This window comes from Saccopteryx bilineata, chromosome 2 (assembly GCF_036850765.1).
Source record: "Saccopteryx bilineata isolate mSacBil1 chromosome 2, mSacBil1_pri_phased_curated, whole genome shotgun sequence".
In the NCBI taxonomy this organism is placed as follows: domain Eukaryota; kingdom Metazoa; phylum Chordata; class Mammalia; order Chiroptera; family Emballonuridae; genus Saccopteryx; species Saccopteryx bilineata.
The window spans coordinates 114,214,954-114,236,011 of record NC_089491.1 but is presented as its reverse complement, the minus strand read 5'-3'; the positions used below and the strand labels follow the sequence as shown (position 1 = coordinate 114,236,011).

The following is a 21,058-nucleotide window of genomic DNA, read 5'->3' as shown; positions in this document are numbered from 1 at the left end:
TATGGAAATTAATATTTTCCTCTTTCCTCTTTAACAAACAAAGCACGAGCCCTCCTCAGATACCGCTTTCCATAGCTGAACCTCTGGGATTCTTTTCTTACGCTATCTTGTACAACAAAATCAGCAGGAAAGTTCCTCTCAAGTACATAATAAGTGCATTTTGCTAACCAATGCCTTTTCCTAGCCATGCCTCTGACAAAGTAGTTCTCTCTGAAGGGACTCTAAGCAATATAGATTCAGCAGAATTGGAAAATTACTCTCAACTTTAGATGTTAAAATTAGCCCTTACCATTCTCATCCATTTTCTCCAATTCAGTCTTTTATAATGATGATGGTCATGAGGAAGACGATGCCGACTAAGAGTTACTGAGTCTTTACGATATGCCAGACACTGTAATAAATGCTTAACTGGCTTTAACTCGTGCGTGTCTTACAACAACCCTATAATGATCTCCCTTTTACAGATGAGGACATTGATATTTCTGTCAGCTTTACAATAGGAATTAGATTCTGGTGACTTTATCACATTCCACTCTCAGCCATTTCGCCAGGGTATCTGATATTAAGGAGCAGAACAAATCTATTGACTTGATAGTATAATTTGAGTCATATTATGTAAGAGCATATAATATATCAATGCTTTCCCATTATTTTCTGGTAAAATACAAACTTTTTTAGCATGATGTACAAAGCTCATCACAAGCTCATGCCTGCCTGTCCTTGGTTTTACGTAAGTTGGGATGCAGCCAGGTGGGAGCACTTGCTCCGAAATTTGCCCCCTGTTCTCCTAGCTACCTGTCTGGCACATGCTTTTACTCCGGTTCTTTCAAGATGCAGTTCTGGTGTTACCTGTCAGGGGAGCTTCCCTTTCTTACTCCACAGCTAAGCTCCCCTCATTTGTATGGCCATAGGTGTCACACCTGCTTCACAAGAATCACAGTGTCATTCTTGTCCGTTGTATGTCGGCCTCCCCAGTGTGCTGGCAAGTTGGGACAAGGAATTATTCATTTATTTTCTTTTTGTGTCATCACACTTAAAACTGTGCCTGGTAACAGTGAAGTTTCAAAAGTGTGGGTAAAAGTAATAAACAATAACACAATTAATAACCCAGCAATTCTACCTCTAGATATTTATCTGAAGAAAACAAAAACAGTAATTAAAGAAATATAGCCCCCTTATGGTCACTGCAGCATTATTTAAAATAGGCAAGATATAGAAACACCTTAGGTGTCTATTGCTAGATGAATGAATAAAGAATATTCACACACATAGACATTCACACATATATATGCAATATATACACAAAATGGATTAGTATGCAGCAATAAAAAATGAAATCTTGACATTTGTGACAACCTGGTTGGATCTAGAGGTTACTAGGTAAGTAAAATAAGTACGACAGAGAAAGACAAATACCATGTGGTCTCACTTACATGCGGAATTTATAAAAACAAAACAAATGAACAAACAAAACAAAACAAAAACAGATTCAAAGAAACAAAGACCAAAGGGATGGTTACCAGCAGGAAGCAGCTAGGGGATGGGTAGAAAAAGTGAAGGGAGATATAGTCAATAATACTGTGGTAAGTTTGCACAGTGAGAGGTGATTACTAAAATTAGTGGGGTGATCACACTGTAAGATATAAAAATATCAAATCACTATATTGTAAACCTGAAAATATTATAACTAATATACTGTATACCAACTATATTTAAATAACACTTAGATATATTTTTATTCAAGATAATAAAGTTATTTTCACAGTGATTAAACATTTAAAAATAAATAATATAAACATATTTATTTTTAAAATTTTATTTAGAAAATTAAATTTAATGGGGTAATATTGATCAATAAGAATACATAGGTTCCAGGTAAACATTGCTATAGCATTTGAACTGTTGATTATGTTGTGTGTCCATCACCCAGAGTCAAATCATTTTCCTCACTGTATATTTGTCTCTCTTTACTCCCTCCCCCACAATCCCCTCCCCCGGCAACCACTTCACTTTTATCTATGTCTATCTCAGTTTTATATCTCACCTATGTGTGAAATTATATAGTTCTTAGATTTTTCTGATTTACTTATTTCACTCAGTATAATGTTCTCAAGGTACATCCATGTTGTCATAAATGGCAATATGTCCTCATTTCTTATGGCTGAGTAGTATTCCATTATATATATATATATGTATATGCATATGTATATGTATATATATGTATGTACTACATCTTCTTTATCCAATCCTCTATCTAGGAACATTTTGGTTGTTTCCATGTCTTGACCACTGTGAGTAATGCTGTGATAAACATGGGGGTGTGTGTGTCTTTACACACCAGTGTTTTTGAGTTTTTTTGGTAGATACCCAATGGAGGGATTGCTAGGTCATAACTTAGTTCTATTCTTAATTTTAGGAAGAATCACCATATTTTCTTTCATAAAGGCTGTACCAGTTTACATTCCCACCAACAGTGGATGAGGGTTCTTTTTTCTCCACAGCCTCTCCAACACTTGTTATTACCTGTCCTGTTGATAATTGCCAATCTAACAGGTGTGAGGTGGTATCTCATTGTAGTTTTGATTTGCATTTCTCTAATAGCTAATGAAGATGAGCATCTTTTCATATATCTGTTGGCCATTTGTATGTCCTCTTGGGAAAAGTGTCTGTTCAGGTCCTCTCCCCATTTTATAATTGGTTTGTTTCCTTGTTTGTTGCTGAGCTTTGTGAGTTCTTTAGATATTTTGGATATTAACCCCTTATTGGAGCTGCTGTTTGCAAATATCATCTCCCATTAGTTGGCTGCCTTTTTGTTTGTTGTCAGTTTATTTTGCTGTGCAGAAGCTTTTTAGTTTGATATAGTCTCATTTATTTATTGTTGCCTTTACTTTCCTTGCCGTTCAGGTCAAATTCATAAACTGTTCTCTATAACCAAGGTTCATAAAGTTTAGCACCTACATTTTCTTCTATGTAATTTATTGTTTCAGATCTTATATTTAAGTCTTTGATATATTTTGAATTTTATAAACACATTTTAAATGTTAGTAAATTTGTTTTACTAACAAATTCACATGTTATACAAATAGTATTATTTTAGTGTTTGAGGAGTCACTGTATATTTATCATCTGCATATATAGTTCCACTTCTATTAATAACAGTAATATAAAGCTAAAAATGTCTGTGAAATAATGAATTCTGAGTTCTTCCAAAGTAGCAATTGGGCTTAGAAACAATGGAGACCATTCAATAAGGCTTCAGTCTTATTATTTGTTAGGTGTTTGGGCTTGAATAAGTAATGTCCTTTTTCTAGATTTCATTTTTTTCTAATCTGTAATGTCTCCAAAATAATTTCTAGGTCTACATTTCCATGATTCTCTTCTTGGAGGTACACCAAGAAAGTTCCCAGCAGAAGGCAGGGCTACAAACACAACTGCAGCGTTTTTCCCAGAAGAGATCCCACCCACTGGGGACATGGTTGGGAAGCCTGATGAGTCATCATTCCAGCCAGCAAGAAAGGATGTGTAGGTCCTTTCCTGGGGGTCTATACTTTGTATAAAAGTAATATTCATAAAGGGACTCTGATTTTTTTCTCTTTTTTTTGCTTATTTCCAATAATGTACTGGACATTTCCTTTCCTTCTATTAAAACATTTCTTTTCTATATCATGTAAATTAGTTTATAAAGGGGAAATAGGTGTCAATTGACTGTATTCTTTGTAGAAAGAAATTTCTAGATTTGGAGATAGAAGCTATGAGGCGTAAAGCCGTAAAAATTCATTAGAGCCTTTTTTGCAGTGGGCACACTTGAGGCAAGGGGTATATATATATATATTTTTTTATAAATTAATTTTAATGGGGTGACATTGATAAATCAGGGTACATATGTTCAGAGAAAACATCTCTAGGTTATTTTGACATTTGATTATGCTGCATTCCTATCATCCGAAGTCCAATTTTTAAAGAATAACAACTAACAGTCAAATGTAATTAAAGCAGATTTAAAAATTTGCAAGTTAACTCAGTTTGAATTTTTTACTATTCATTCTTTTTTGGTGGGGGAGTAAAAGAAACCCTCTACCAAATGACAGTAACTCCACGATATGACCGGGGGAGTCACACCTACATGTTTCTGAAAACATCGGACGAAATCTTTCACCAAGTGTGTCAGCTTTGTATTAGGTATGTCTTGGCTTCATGTGGGATAAAAGAAATGTTTCTTACCTTCAGGAAACTTTAAGCTAGTGCGAATGAATTTTTGGAAGCAAAGTACTTTATTCATTGGGGAAAAGAACCCGAGATCAAAATCCAAGTATTCTTTCCATGGACTGCATTCTTTCCAAAGAGTATCATAGGTTAAATAAGGAGCTTATAATACTCTAGCTAAGGGGTCCCTAAACTTTTTACACAGAGGGCCAGTTCACTGTCCCTCAGACCATTGGAGGAACAAATACAATATTTAAAATAAAGAACAAGTAAATTTAAATCAACAAACTGACCAGTATTTCAATGGGAACTATGGGCCTACTTTTGGCTAATGAGATGGTCACTGTGCTCCTTTCACTGACCACCAATGAAAGAGGTGCCCCTTCTGGAAGTGCGGAGGGGGCTGGATAAATGGTCTCAGGGGGCTGCATGTGGCCCACGGGCCATAGTTTGGGGACCCCTGCTAGCCACTTTTAAAAGTTACATCACCTTGAAAGGAAAATATTTTAAAGGTTAAACTTTATGTTCTTAAAAATCATTATTGTTCATTTTCTTATATTTTGATTCTCCAGTAATTCTTTAAAATTTCTATAAAGCCAAACTCAGATTCTCCCTAGATTTTTTCTCAACTTGACTTAAGTGGATCAGTCTAGTTCTTAAATTTTAAAATAAACTATCAGTGAAATTTCAAAACAGAGTTCTAGAAAAAAGAAATAGAAATTCAGTTATAGCAACTCTTTTTCCTTCCTAGACTGTTCAAGCCTGATGGTTTTCCAGACACGATAATAGCTTCACCATGAGCCTCTTCCCTTTGGGGGAGGGGCACAAAGAATAATATATACCGTATCATCATCACTATCACCATCATGGCTAACATTAATGCCAAACATCTCATTTATCCAAATGAGCAAATATTATAATCACCCTGATTTTACAGATGAGAAAACTGAGGGGCAGAGGGGTTTAAGAAAACTTGCTTTAAGTAACAATGGCAAATAAAAAAGCTGGGATTCAGACTGCAGAACGTTCTTATCCACTGCACAACACTGCCTCCCGGATCTCTATCTTTAGGGTTTCTGGTTTGAAGGTAAAGGGAGATGAGCTGACTTTTGCATCGCTCTCTGGGAAGATCAGTGTAATGATTCATTGGGAGTGAAATTGGCAACGTGTCCTTCTGAGGACTAACGGGCTAAAGCTGTCTGTTGCAGTTCTTTGTTGTTCTGAGACTAGAAATGCACTGCAAGTCTTTGCATGTTCCCTCCCGTCTTGGTTTGGCTCCAGGGTTGGTTTGGTTTTTGGTGCCATAGGTGTAATTTCACTTAGGTGAATTTATAGACACAATGTCTTTGGTCATGTAGGACAATGAGCATTCCTGGTAAAAAAATGTTTTTAAGTGATAAAGAGAGAGAAGGGGAAAGAGAGAGAAAAACAGACAGGGACAGACCGACAGAAAGACAGAGAGATGAGAAGCATCAACTCATAGTTGCAGCACTTTAGTTGTTCATTGATTGCTTTCTCATGCGTGCCTTGACTGAGAGGATACAGCTGAGCCAGTGCCCCCTTGCTAAAGCCAGTGACCTTGGGCTTCAAGCCAACAACTTTTAGGCTCAAGCCAGTGACCCCACACTCAAGCTGGTGAGTCTGTGCTCAAGGCAGAGACCTCGGGGATTCACATCTGGGTTCTCAGCATCCCAGGCCGCACTCTATCCACTGTGCCACTGCCTAGTCAGGCAGTTCTAACCTTTTTTTGTTTTACATTTGCAAAAGCAGTGTTTCCCAACTTCTAAAATAACCTTCACTAGAGTCTGTGTCATTCGCTGCCTAAAATTGCATGAAATCATTTTCTTTAAAAAGTCAGGAGAAACCAGTGTCACTTCAATGAATTTAATTTAAATAATAAAATAAAATAGTTTTTTTTTAAGGAAGAGGAGAGGAGATAGTGAGACAGACTCCCACATGTGCCCTGACCTGGATCCACCTGGCAATTCCTGTCTGGTGCTGATGCTCAAATCAATGGAGCTATTTTTAGCACCTGAGGCTGACACGCTCGAACAACCAAGCTATCCTCAGTGCCCAGGGTGGACACTCAAACCAATGGTGCTACTGGCTTCGGGAGGGGAAGAAGAAGAGAAGGGGGAGAGGGAGGGAGAGAGAAGCAGATAATTCCTTCTCTTGTGTGCCCTAACCAGGAATCGAACCTGGGATGTCCATATCCCAGGTCAACTCTCAAACCACTGAGCAAACCAGCCAGGGCCTAAAATAAACTTTTTTTTAAAAAAAGAAGAGGCATGTGATACACTTGTTTAATGTCTATCTTTTAGGAAAAAGAAATGGCTTTTGCATTCATGAACATTGCTGATAGAATCAAGTGGGCTATTCTGAGTATATTTATATAAAGGATTCCAGTTTATTAAAGGAAGACACTATAAACACTTGATGTGGAATATTTGATTATATATTATTACATTTTTCCTACTATCTTATTTTAGGTTTATTAAGATTTATAATAGCATACTTTTTCAGCCTACCACAATGGATTTGTATTTTAATAGAACCATTTTTGAGTGGTTTCTTTGTGTGATACATGTCTTGAGGATTGCATTTCAATCACATGGGCTGAGTAGGCAGAATTCACTTTCTTCTGTTACTAATTTTAAAAGAGCATTGCACAAAACACATGACCCATTCAACTAAACATCGGGGACCAGGCTCTGTGTTAAGCATCAGCTAAGATACAGAAATGGAAAAACTGGCTTTTTTCCCCCAGTTTCTTTCTTGACTTCACTAAGTAGGAAGGGTAGTATTGACAAACATAATACTAGAATAGGTTTAGCTGAGTAAATAACTTCCAAAATAAATTTGGTTAGAAAATGAATTCTTAAAACACTATCTCCTGGAATAAGTCTAATTCTATTTTATACTAAAATCTCCCATTTTTTGAAATCCTGTAAGACATCTGTATGTCAGCTATGATTTGTAGCTTTAATGCCTTTTTGGTAATATAAACACAATCAGAGAAGCACTGGGGAATACAGTGTGGAGCCATTGATAAGCTCCACAACGTTTCACATGCCTCAAGACTTTATGAACTGCACATATAAGCATGTTCACACACACACACACACACTTTATGAATGTAGGTTAATTGAACAAATACTATGAAATTACACATCAGGTAAAAACATTAAGTTCTAGGACAAGTGGTTTCAGAATGTATATCCATATCTGAAAGCTAAATGAAAATAACCTTTTGGAAGAATCTGAAGGTCAAATAAATGGCTTAGAAAATGGGAAAAGCAAGGTCACCTAAGAACAGGAGATGCTAAAATGAGCTCTTCCGAGAGCTCTTCTAGGCTGGGCAGGAACGGAGAAGTATTTAGCCTAGAAGAGCATTTGTCAGAGCATGCTCCACAGACTAGTGACATGCTTATCAAAAATATCCACCTTCTGAGAGTCTGATTCAGTAAAACTTAAAATTTGCATTTTTAATAACTCTCCTCCATTAAAATGACAGATTTTTAGAAATAGTCATTCAAACAACAAACCACTCTTGACTGCTGAGTGCTGGACAGGAAACAAAGAACAGATATTACTCACTCCTTCCCCCTTCCCCTCCTCCCCTCCTTGGAGCATGCAGTGTAGTAATAGCAACATATTCAAAAGGGGCTTTGTGATTACAAGAGAGGATGGGAAGACATGGCTTTGGAGCTTTGAGATTTTGCAAGACTCCACAGAATAGATGACTTTGGATTTGTGTCGTCATGGACTTTGCTTCTCAAAGAACAGGTTGGGAAGGTGACACTCCAAGAACAAATGCAATGTGCACAGACTTTGTGTATGGATGTTCCAGAAAGACTGAGTCACTTACTGTGCTGGAGTTTAGGGGGCATGGGAGATGGTGATGGAAAGTGTCCGAATTATCTGCACTGCTACTCACAGAAGAATTGTTCTTCTCCCCTTAAATGCCTCTCTGAAAAGTTGCTCACTTCCTGCTGTAGAGTATTCCCAGCCACCCACCAACACTCCTTTAGTTATAATTATCATGTGTTAACACACCTGCATTTTCTGTAAATTAGTAATATCCACTTAACTTCTGGATCTGAGCAGACTGCTGAGGTTGGTGATGTTATTAAAGCTGTGAAAAGTTAGGAACGATATTCCACTTTCAAGAAAAAATAGTTCGTTCAGCTTTAGCATTAGAAAATAAAAATACACTGTCTTGCCAAATGTAAAGGTCATTTCTAAATAGAAGAAATCAAACCAAAACAAGCAGTTTTAATCTGGAAGAAGCGCAACAGTTATTATTTATAACAAGCATGACTGCACATGTAAGAATTTCTTCAACAGCTTATGATCAAAATGTAAAATCCTTGAAGTAGGCCAATCCTCTTATAACTATATAGAACATTAAAATAAAATCAAGTTTGTCAAAAGCTCATGCACGCATGCAGATATGCTTCACTGTTGACATTATTTGTGTATTGTATTGTGTACTGTAAGATACACAAATCTAATGTGTGTGTGTATGTATACACATTTAATGAAATATTACAACTGTCATTCCTGCATGAAGGAGATCAGTAATGATAAGTTCCCTAGAACCAGGATTGATAGATGGTGATAACGAAAAGCTGACGCAGAATGAACTTTCAAAGATGGCTGCACTAATATTTATCCCATTTCACATGTTCTTACAACGTGACACCGACACTCCTCTATTTACACGTATGGGTTTATCTTCCCTTCCCTGGAACATGGGTGGGCCTGCAATTACAAAGGAGATGATGACATGTGACTGCCAAGGCTAAATCAGAAAAGGTGGCATAGTTCCTGCCTGCATCTCTCTCTCGGGAATGCTTGTCCTTGGAATCTGGACACTATGCCATGAGGAAACCTAAGCTAGCCTATGCAGAAATCACATGGAAAGGTCTGTGTGGACAGGAACTGAGCCCGCCAGCCAATAACCACATCAATTGCCTAATATGCAAATAAATGAGCCATCAGATGATTCTAGGCTCCAGCCTTTGTGTATTCCACTGGGACCTCGGCATCATGGTGCAGAGACAAGCTGTCCCATGGTGCCCTGGCTGGATTTCTGACCCACAGAATTTGTGAGCATAACAAAAATGATTTAGTTCACAGGGATCTTTGACAGTGGCTAATGGGTCATTGGACTCCAAGGACTAAGAAGGGGGATAGACTTCTAAGGTTCTCCTGGCTCTACATACATACCTGGCGGGGGGGAACCTTGAGGTTTGATGAAATGAAGTCCAATGAGTCACCGTGATGTAAGGGTTCCTCATCCAATCCACATAGAAAGTTCTGTGGATGAAGGGAGACTGGGTATCGTTGAAGGAAAGATCTCATGGTAGCACCACAAGCAGTGCCTACTGAAACTCTTCTAACCTCTCCCAAGAGTACATGTAAACATTTACCATAGAAGCTGTGCAGTGGAAATAGGGCAGGCATTTAGAGTATTATTGAATACTGGCTCTGTGCTAACCCTAATCCCTGGTGACTCTACATATGATTGTGCTCAGTGTGGAGGTTCATAGCCTCAGGGAAAAAAATAAAGTACTGGCCCAAGTTAGTATCACAATGAGCCCAGTGAGTCCATGAACTCCTCCTGTGGTGGTTCCTACAGATTCTGAATGTATGGAAGAAATACACACGTCAGTACCACTCCTATTCCTACCGGGACCCCCTTACCCATGGACAGAAGGCTACTATGGTGGACGACTCTCTCTTGAACTACCTGCTCCTTCCCCAAACAGTAAACCAATAAAGCAATACTGTATTCCTGGGAAGTCACAGAGATTATGAGTGTAGATTTCCATCACATCCCCTTTTAACTTGCCTATGTGGCTCTTGAAGAAAAGTCTTAGAGAATGACCATATTGTGAAATGTATCAGTGGTGATTCCATTTCCATACACTGTTACATATATAGTCTCTTTACTGGAGCACATAAACTTACCTCTGGAGCTTATTCTATAGTGATTGCCCTGTTAAGTGCTATTTTTTCCATCCGTGTGGAGAGAGCGTACCAGAGACGGTGTAGACTTCACTGACTGACTCAGGACTCCCTGAACACTCTCTATCTGGCTGTTATGCTATAATCTTCTCACCCTCCCATAGAATATGATACTGTGTTTGCATTGATGCTATCGTGCTGGTTGGACCTGGAAAGCAGGAAATACAAAGCTCCCTAGAATCCTTGGTGCAGCGCAGGTGTGCCAGAGGGTGGGAGATTCGGGGCCCGCCCACTCAGTGGGCTCCTGGGGCTCTAGTGGTCCAGGGCATTTCTGGACATCCTCCAAAGTGAAAGACAGATTGCTGTACTTTTCACTCCTTAAAACTAAGAAAGAGGCACAATACTTGGTGGGCTACTTTATATCTTGGAAGAAACATATAGTAATATTTGGGATTGCTACGCGGAGCCATTTTGTGACCCATAACACTACCGAGTTTCAGTGGCGCCAGGGCAGGAGAATTCACTCTAGCTGCTCCAAGCTACAGAAAGCTCCCTGGATTCCCTGGCCGTAGCCCAGTGCCTCCAGCAGTATACAAGGAGTCTGTGCCATATTGGAGGATACATCTGCTCTGAGTTTTCAGGTACACACAGCTTCAGTTGCACTTCGTGTATTTGATTATTTCCCTAAGAGGTTGAAGCAATTTTCCAGCAATGAGTATGACTTTATCATTTTCTTGAATGCTCATCAGCACTTGGTTTTATGAAACACATTAAGTTTTGCCAATCTGATGGTTGTGAAATGGTGTTCCATTATTATTGTCACTTAAGTTTCCCTGAAACTGTTGGAATCGAGCATCTTTTCACATTTATTGGCCATTGAGTACCTTTCATGAATTGCGTGTACACATCCTTTGCTCATTTTCCCATTACATCACGTGTAATTTTCATAATGGTCTGTAGACATTTTCATAAATGCTGCATAATCCTTTGTTAATTATTTGTTTTGCCATTATCCTGTACTAGTCTGTGCCTTTCATTTTCACTTTGTTTACAATAATTTCAGTCAGATAGAAATTATCATTTTATTTTTATTTTGCAATTTATTTTATTTAGAAAACTAAATTTAACAGAGTAGCACTGATCAATAAGAGTATCAATCTTTTCTTGTTATAATTTGTTCTTCAAGCTTCATTTAAGAAAATATGTCATAAAGCTTATGTCATAAAGATATGCTTTCTCCTAAAAATTTTATAATTTTCTTCTCACACTTATATTTTACTCTATTTGGAATTTTTTGTTATGGATGTAAAGAAAAGTATCGAATTTTATTTCTTTTTATTTAGAACTGATGAATTTGGTTGTCATTATCATTGAAATAAAAAAACATAGGTAATTATAATCAGAATCAAAGGTTCAGCTTCATTAAGCAGTATTATTGTGTGGTTCTCTGTTCTCTAGAACAATTTAAAATAGTGTTCTGATATAAACAATTATGCAAATATATTTATTACAAAGGAAAAATTGGATTAAACCCCTGGGATTTAGAACTTAATTTGCTCTAATGAGATACACTATCAATATAAGATGCTGTAATATAGTTATATTATAACTAGTAAAGTAGACATCACAATAAGGTTTTAAAGTCCATCTGGTTCACTGCATCTATTAGATGAATATATATATATATTCCTTCACATGTATATCAGGGTACAGAGATCTTCTAGTAAACTTGCTGAATTCTGTCACTGAACAAAGTAATTACATAAATGAATTCATTCAAATCAGTTTATTTACAAATATGGTCACAATTTAAATAATTTGATAAACACATGATTTTCAATTTATAACACTGGGTATTTTAAAAGAAAATAAGAGGATATTACAACTCAAAAGTACAAATTTTTACACATTGATTTGTGTCCTACAGAATATTTCATTCACACATGAGGAATAGTTAGAAACATTTGTAATATTAAAAACCATTCTGTTCAGTATTTTACTGAATAATTACAGTAATTTTTAACATACATGTACTATTATCTAGGGACTCAACTAAATATGAAAATTCTGCTAAAAACTGAAAAAAATAAACCAAGGTGAATAAAATGACATCTTTATTAATAAATGTGTCAAAAATTTTTTAAATATACAATATGTATCAATAACTTTTAAAAAACTGAGATCAGTTTCTGATAAAATAAATGCATTCTCCCCCCAAAAAACACTACAGAAACTATACTGTAACATCACAAATATCTTTTGTAAAAGTAAAAAGTATCTGGTTAGTGTTTTAGACACATAATTTAAGGGGATCTTACAAATAATTTAGACCTTCACAAATGATATACACAAATGGAAGTCAGAAATGGATCATGATGAGGAATCTCAGAGAAGAAGATGCCAGCAGCCTGTAGATCAGCTTGTTTGTAAAGATCTATAATATAGATGGGTTATTAATTAATATGCTCTGACCAAGTCTTCATCTATCAATAATTATATAAGTCACTTATTTCAAATCTTCCTTGGCTCCTCTATTAGTTTCCTATTGTCGCTGTAACAAAATTAGTAGCTTAAAACAACACAGATTTATTATTTTACAAACCTGGAAGTTAGAATTCAAAAATGGGTCTCACTGAGCTAAAATCAACACCTTTTCTGGGGCCTGGGGAGCATTATTCTCCCTACCATGGCTTCCAGTGCCCACCATACCCATCCTGGACTTCTGTGCTATTGACCCAAATTTACTCTCCCGCCTTACCCCCAAAACTCTGCTCTTTGTGCCGAGTTGTAGCCAGACCAGTCTTCCTGCTGATCCCCCAAATACCTCATCCTCACAGAGTTCCACAGTTTCACTCCTGGCATTTTCTAGTCTTTGATGTTCTTTTCATACCTTTCACCTTCCCTCCTAACATGAAAATTCTACTCACTCTCAAAATCATGGCTAATGTTTCACTCTCCAGGAAGCTTTTTACCCTTAACCTTTCTTCTCTAGAAGCTGCTAGCATATTGTTTGTACCTCCCTGTAGAACTTGACATTTTACTTTGTCTTATAGTTACTTTTGTTCTTATCTCCTCTGTTGTATAGTGATCTCATGAGGGTGAGAATTCATGAATTCATCCTCACTTGCATGTACATTAGGCTTATCTGAAAATCTAACGTTTGCTTTTCAACCATGCTCCTCCAAAACAACCCTCCTCTAGTTTTCCCGTCTAGTAAAACCACCTCCCTTCACCCAGTTGTGCTTGTCACAAACCTTGGAGCGATCCTCAGCTCCTCTTTCCTTCATTCCTTACATCTAATCCATTAGTGAATTTTACCAGTAATACTCCTGATCTAAGCCACTGACAACTTTTTCCTGTGCTATGGGACTCCCTGTTGCCAGTCTTGGCTCTGTACCTCTCAGCTTGCACAGGTGAGCATGTACATGAATTCACGTGTGCATTTGCATGCACGCACACACACAAATTCTATTCTTGCCTGACCTGTAGTGGCGCAGTGGCTAAAGCATTGACCTGGAACACTGAGGTCACTGGTTCAAAACCCAGGGCTTGCCTGGTCAGGGCACATATGGGAGTTGATGCTTCCTGCTCCTCCTCCGTTTTCTCTCTCTCTCTCTCTCCCTTCTCTAAAATGAATAAATAAAATCTTAAAAAAAAGAAATTTTCAAAAAATATTCTAGTCTCAACTCAGCAGCCAGAGGAATCATTCACATTTTTCAAAAAGTCTAAGTCTGATTATATCTCAGTTCTGCTTAGTGTTAATTAGTTTACTACTATATTCTATGAGGCCCTAATCTCATCTCCCACTGCTCCCCATTTTGTTCACTGCAGCCTTGTCTCACCATTCCTCACACAAGCCTGGCAGTCACTTGCCTCAGGGTTTTTGTACTTGCTAATCCCTCAGTTTATGAAACTTGTCCTTCAGAGAGCCACATAATTCATTCTTATATGTCCTTTAGAACTCTGCTCATCTCCTCAAGTTCTTTGAATCTTTGCAAATGTCACTTCATCAGAGCCACCGACCCTGACCATTCTGCACAGACAGCAGCCCTCTGTTTCTTCCATCAGTGTCTATACTTGCATGCTGCTTGATTTTCTTTATACACATATCATTACATTATACATCTATTTCTTGTCTGTCACCACCTACCGAAATGTAAACTTCATGAGGGCAGAGGCTTTATACTGACCTCTATTTATCTGTCAGAACCTAGAAGCATGCACAGCACAAAGTAGGCATTTAATAAATATTTGTTAAGTGAAGTCATCTTTGTATATCCTCCTATTTCTTGCCCAGTGTTTTTTTGTTGTTGTTTGTTTGTTTATTTTATCGACTTTAGAGAGAAAGGAAGGGAGAAAGATAGAGACAGGAACATCAATCTGTTCCTGTATGTGCCCTGATTGGGGATCGAACTGGCATCCTCTGCACTTTGGTTTGATGCTCCAACCAATCGAGCTATCCAGCCAGTTGCCCAGTTCTTTGATCATAATAGATGCCTAAGAATTAAATTTTATGTACTTTCCAAATATTAATATATATATTCACTGCCTGACCAGTGGTGGTGCAGTGGTTAGAGCATCAACCTGGGACGTTGAGGACCCAGGTTCAAAACTCCGAGATCACCAGCTTGAGCCCGGGCTCACCAGCTTAAATGTGGGGTCACTGACTTGAGTATGGGATCATAGACATGACCCCATGGTCGCTGGCTTGAGTCCAACAGTCGCTGGTGTGAAGCCCAAGATTGCTGGCTTAAGCTCAAGGTCACTGGCTTAAGCAATGGTCACTGGCTCGGCTGCAGCCCCCCCTTCCACCCCGGTCAAGGCATGTCTGAAAAGCAATTACGAGCAACTGAAGTGACACAACTACAAGCTGATGTTTCTCATCTCTCTCCCTTCCTGTCTGTCTGTCTCTCAGTCTCACACTAAAAAGCTATATATATATATATATATATATATATATATATATATATATATATGGAAAAAAGTACAGTAAGGGTGTAGAGAAGTTATCACAATTCAGCTTAGCTTTTTATTACTTGGTTTTGATATGATGGACTTCCATGAAACACAAACTATATCACATTGAACATTTATTTCAAGGATAGAGTTCAGACGTGAACCCAGAACACAGTCTACCCAGAAAATGTCTGTGGTGGGGAGGGGTGGGGCACTCTGGTACGGATGTGAGAAATACAAGGTGCCCCGGACCACAACGCCCTGTATTCAGGATTGTCCACTTTCAGTGGATGTACTTAGAGCTTAAAGCCTCTTCTAATTCCACTAAGTTTTCCTTCTCATCAAGGCAATTCCCCACTTTTACACTACTAGTTTCTCAGACGGACTTCTGTCCTCTGTTTCTACATCTTTCATACCAGAAAAAGATAAATACTGAAGTGAGAAATAAAACATAGCTTCTAATCACCCACTCTCTCTTGTTCCACATATAGGAGGCTGGTTTAAAAATTCACCTTTTTCTTGCCAGCCAATGTATATATTGATGCAAAAGCAAATGTCTGAAACTGAGTAAATTCATTTCATTTATACCTAACCAATTTAAAGTGATCCTTTCCCCTTGAACAACATGGGGTTAGGGGCATCAACACGCTACACAGTCAAAAATCTGTATATGACTCTTGACTTCCCAAAAACTTTACTACTAGCCTTCTGTAGACCGGAAGCTTTACCAGTAACATAAACAGTTAACTAACATATACTTTGTATGTTACATGTATTACATACTGTATTCTTGCAATAAAGTAAGCTAGAGAAAAAAAATGTTATTAAGAAAATCTTAAGGGACTGGCTGGGTAGCTTAGTTGTTTAGAGTGTTATCCTAATGCTTCAAGGTTGTGAGTTTGATCCCTAGTCAGGGCACAGATAAGAATTAACCAATGAGCCTGATCCGTGGTGGCACAGTGGATAAAGCGTCGACCTGGAAATGCTGAGGTTGCCGGTTCAAAAACCTGGGCTTGCCTGGTCAAGGCACATATGGGAGTTGATGCTTCCAGCTCCTCCTCCCTGTCTCTCTCTGTCTCTCTCTCTCTCCTTCTCTCTCTCCTCTCTAAAAATAAATAAAATAAAAAACCTTAAAAAAAAAAAAAAAAAAAAAGAAAACTGAGTTCTTAAAAAAAAAAAAAAGAATTAACCAATGAATACATAAATCAGTGTAACAACAAATTGGTATTCCACCCCCCTTCCTCTCGCTCTCAAATCAGTAAATAAGTTTTTAAAAAATCATAAGGAAGAGAGAATACATTTACTGGATTTTTTAAAAAATCCACATATAAGTTGACCCAGGCATTCTGAACCCATGATGTTCAAGGTCAACTGTAATTTTAAATGAACTTCTTCTTGTCCTTCAGAATTTTCTTAAGTCCCTTCTTTTATACTAGCTTTCTATATTCATTCAGTATCATCAGTAACACCTTTAGACCTAAAAACACAAACATTAATCATAATGAATTTTATTTTACTTTTCTTGCAAAATAGAGGAGTACATTTTCTAAGCCAGTGGTTTTAATTCTGTCTACACACTAAAGTCACTTCCAGAACTGTTTTAAAAAAATTAATACCCAGGGCCCATCTGAGACCAAGTTTGAATCTCTGAGGGCTGGACCCAGGAATGAGAATTCTTTGGAAAGTTTTCCCAGTGATTCTAATGTGCAGCTATAGTTAAAAATCAAAGTCCTGAGCACAAACAAGTCACAAAGAAATAATGCAGCGATGGAATAGTAACAAGAGGAAGCTGATCCCAAATTAAGATTTTAATATGGTTAATTCACAGAGCAGATCATTGCCATGAGTCCAACTAATTGACTTGAATACTATATTACATGACTGGATACAGTGATTATTTAATAAGGATAGGATTCAAAACATAAATAAGTTGAGTAGGACTTGAAGATTTAAAAAATTATTATTCAAAAGTCAAATTTATTCATACTATATTCTTTAGTAGTCTATGGCTTAAGAAGTTATATATTGGTAATATTTTTTCCTTTCCCTGCCCTTTAGTGTAACTAAGACAACAAACTCAAAGGAGAGAGGAAAGGTCTTGTTCTCTTGTTTTCTAAGAAGTGATTTCCTATGTGGTTTCTTGTGGTAGTGGGTCATGAAGCGGAAACTGTTGGTGATTAGGACCCATGGCATTGTAGGGAATCTGGACATTCCAGACAAAGGGAATGGGTGAGGTATATGCCTTCAATAAAGAGTTAAGGTAAAGAAAAAAAAAAAAGAGAGAGAGAGATGCAGGCAGCCAAAATGCAAGAGAAATGGGCAGTGCGTACTGCCCAATAGCAAGGTCATTGTGGAAACATTCTGCGTATGTACTAGATTCTGGCACAATACTTCAGTTACGCAGAATTTTTCCATCACTAATTGCTTATGAGAGTTTTCAAATTGAGTATTTAATTGCCCAAAAGTAGAAAGATTACTATGAAAGAACATACTTAGGTCCTATAAATGCTACAAAGCAATCACAATTTGGATAAAGATATATATTCTGATTTGGCTGAGAAAACCTTGACTAAATTGACTGTAATGTTGTTCACTACTTTCTCTAACAGAAATACATCTTTCTCCAGTTCTGTCAATTATTTACTAACCTATACCATGTTATTTTATTCAGATACTTCTTCAAAACAGTGGCTGCTAGGATGTGAACTAGCCCTGGAAGAAAACATTATCTGTAACAAAGAGATAGAGAAAATTGTACTATTACATAAAGCATTATTAGTACTTATAAATGGTTTAAAGATCTATGTCCTAATGATCCCAACTTACTTTTTCTGCCAGATTCTTCAAAATTGCATGGAAATTGGGAGGCAACCTTTCTGAAGTAAATTCGAACTTCCAGTATCTTGCTTAGATATTAGCCATTTACTTGTATATGGGCATGTAATTTATTAGTGATTGAACCACTGTATTAAACTAATTAGCAATGTTTCACCAATGTTTAACATCTCCTAAATGATACACTACCGTATAATTTCCAAATAACTGTTATTGCTAGACACCTTTCTTTTATATTAATGGTTGAATCTTTTTTAAAAGTGATGTTTCTAAAACCTTGATATTCCTGAGCATTAAGCACATTAACTTATTTATTTGTCTTTAAAACACTGTTTCTTCAAGACTTTGAACATTATACTCTAATTTCTGTATGTCTATGTTTATTGCTTATGTAGTACCTTCATTTTTAAGGTAAAAGAACATTCAGCAGGAGCATTTTTCTTAAGAGGAGTCATTTTTTTTTAAAGGAACTCTATTTTTAAAATTTCCCAAATTCAAGAATTTACTGTTTAGAACACAAGACCAGGAGTTTAGCTGCTGAGAAACGGTGAGCTTATTTTAAATACTTTAAAAATATTCATACAGACATTTTTTCTTTTGGATTGATATATTATCTTTTCACATTTAACAAAGTTTTCCTGTGTACATAAGGTTTATTCCCGCTTGGACTGTTTCCTCCTTGATCTTCAAGCACAGCCCCAACAGAGGAGAAATGTCAGTAACTTTAAAGATACATACCTTCACTTTGATAGGTAAGCAACAAGAATAGTAAGAAAGATCAAGAGAAAAAGAGAATCTTTCTTGCAGAATCAAGTGTACTACAAGTAGCTCAATTAGTTCACAGGCTGAGGACACTGCTTTTTATAAGTTTTTTCTCCACTGGGAACAGCGTTCTGAGTCTTCCTCTCTCAACTCCCCATCCCCTGAGTCCTAACCAGGTTTTTTCTTCTTTGCTCGAAAAAACGGAAAAAAAAAAAAAGTTGCAAGGAAAGGAATATGTGGTGCATTTCAGAGAGGGTTTTCTAGTTTAGGTAAATTTTTTACCGTTCTCCAGATGGCTTCCAGTTGTCCCCAGACACACAGAGTCAGTAGGCTCCCTCTAGACCGTTTTGGGAATCTATTTCATAAAAACTATGAGTCTTCTGTATTTTCTCCCCAAAGGACCCATGCAGAATTTCACATTTGATTGTACATCATTTGTCGACCCTACAACGCTCACCTTTGCACCCCAAGTTAAAAGCTTTTGTATAGAGTTAAAATGCAAAGAGCCCTCTAATATCTTTCAAGGTGCTCAAAGACCCCTCTCGATCTTCCAAGGCGAGTTCTTGACGTGGCCAGTGGGAGCTCGGACCTTGACCAGAGTAGTTGGATCTCTGCTACCCACTGGCTGTGAGTCGGAGGAAAAGTTAACTTTCCGCTCCTTGCATTTCTCCAAAGCCCATCCCGTACGCGCCGGACCTGACCGGGGTCAAGGCCTCAAAATCGAGGCCAGGCTACACAGGTGTGTAAAAAAAGCCTCAGGGCACCGCGGGTCGCCGCACACAAACCCACCTGCAGGACCCGCCCGGAGCTCCGGACGTACTTTCTGCTGGTTAGAATCCAGCCTGCGCCGCCTGGCTCCTCCTAGCAACGCGAGCACACTCCGAGCCCAGCCTGCGCGGGGTCCGCCACCGAGGGTCCCCTAGCCCACCAGACCTCCGCAGGAGCGGGCATTCCTCGCGGGCGTCCTTACCTTGGGGTTGGTCAGGAGCTGGTGCTCGTCGCTGTGCAGCAGCGCCCTGGAGTTGGACTCGGAGTTGTTCACGTAGACCTGGACGCAGGGGTACTGCGCGGTGCCCCTGCAGTCGGCGCCACAGGTGAAGGTGCACTCGAACACCTCCCCGATCTGCTGCACCGACAGCACCGTGCAGTTGACAGCCGTGGCTTGCAGATCCTGCAGGGCGGGACTGAGCCAGCAGAAGCCGAAGATAAAGAGCGACACGACGCCGGAGATGATGAGAAACAAGCCGAGCCGGATGCTCTTGTCCTCGGCTTCCGTGTACTCGTAAGCCACCCGGAGCTTCGCCATCGCCCCCCACTCCCGGCGGCTGGCGGCTCCCCCCGCCCCCGCCCTCGGCGCCGAGCTGCCCGCCTCGGGCGGGAGGGGCCGCCACCGCCGCCGCCGCGCGACAGCAGGGGAGTGGGCGGCGAGGGGGCGCGCGCGAGAACAAAGGGGCCGAGGCCGGCGCCGCCCCTAGAGGCGGCAGCGCCCCACACCCCTGCCCCGCCGCTGCCAGTGCCCGGGGGCTCGCGGTGCCGCCGCGGCGTCAGAGCCTCCTGCCCCCTCGGGCGCGAGGAGCGCCCCCTGCCAGCCTCCGCCGGCGCGCTGTCCCCGCCTCCCCCGGCCCGCCTCTTCCCGCCCGGAGCCGCCCGGGCTCCATCGCCCGCTGCCGCTTCTCCGCGGGCTCGCGGGGAAGCCGCCCTGAGGCAGGGAGCGCACGGACTGGCGAGCCAGGGGGCGCCGCGGGGCAGGAGGCGGCCCCGCCCCGCCCCTCCTGCCCCGCCCCGCCCGCGGCGTCTCCGGCGGACCTGGGGCGGCGAGCGCCGGGGAGGGCGCCTGGCGCTCGGGATGCTCGTTCAGTCCGCGGAGAGGGATCTCCGAGACGGAAGCCGAGGATCAATGTAGCTTAACTGGAGTGAAAGTTAAAAAAGGAAAGGAAAGAGGGAGCAGGCGTAGTGCAAGGGGAGCGGTGAGAATCTTGAACTCGGAACCGGGATGGCCAGCCAGCAGGGAGTGAGCCCGCGCCCGAGAAGCGGGCGCGCCTGGAGCCACCGCAGCCGGGACCGGCGGCCTGGGGTGGAAGCCCCGCGAGCGCTGGACGCGCCGGGAGGAGGTCCTGCTACCAGTTCCCACGCTCGGCGGGCGCTGGGGGCGTGACCGCGCCGCATCTGTTCTTGTGTACTACCCCAACCCCCTCAGCCAGCGCGGTAACTGGCCGGCCGCGGGGTCCTGGAGCTCCCGACCACCTGGCTGCAGGCCCGCGCTCCGAGGCCCCAAGCGGCAGGTTAAAAGTAAAAGAGACTGAGTCAGGTAGGGTTGCGATACAGGCAA

At 40.0% G+C, this 21,058-nt stretch overlaps 1 protein-coding gene across 3 annotated transcripts in view; it reads right to left on the bottom strand.

The window, feature by feature from the left end:
- The window catches only part of KCNMB4 (potassium calcium-activated channel subfamily M regulatory beta subunit 4), a 57,576-nt gene extending 37,406 nt beyond the window's left edge, over positions 1–20,170 (bottom strand). For 2 of the 3 annotated variants that reach the window (XM_066257659.1, XM_066257661.1), the window contains exons 1-2: positions 19,700–20,170; positions 9,436–9,525 (exon numbers count right to left, since the gene is read on the bottom strand). In XM_066257659.1, the coding sequence (XP_066113756.1) occupies positions 9,436–9,525; positions 19,700–20,035 (426 nt within the window). In that variant the 5' untranslated portion in view covers positions 20,036–20,170. The remainder of the gene's footprint in view (positions 1–9,435; positions 9,526–19,699) is intronic. The other variant, XM_066257662.1, reaches the window with a different exon arrangement.
- Between the last annotated feature and the right edge of the window lie 888 nt (positions 20,171–21,058).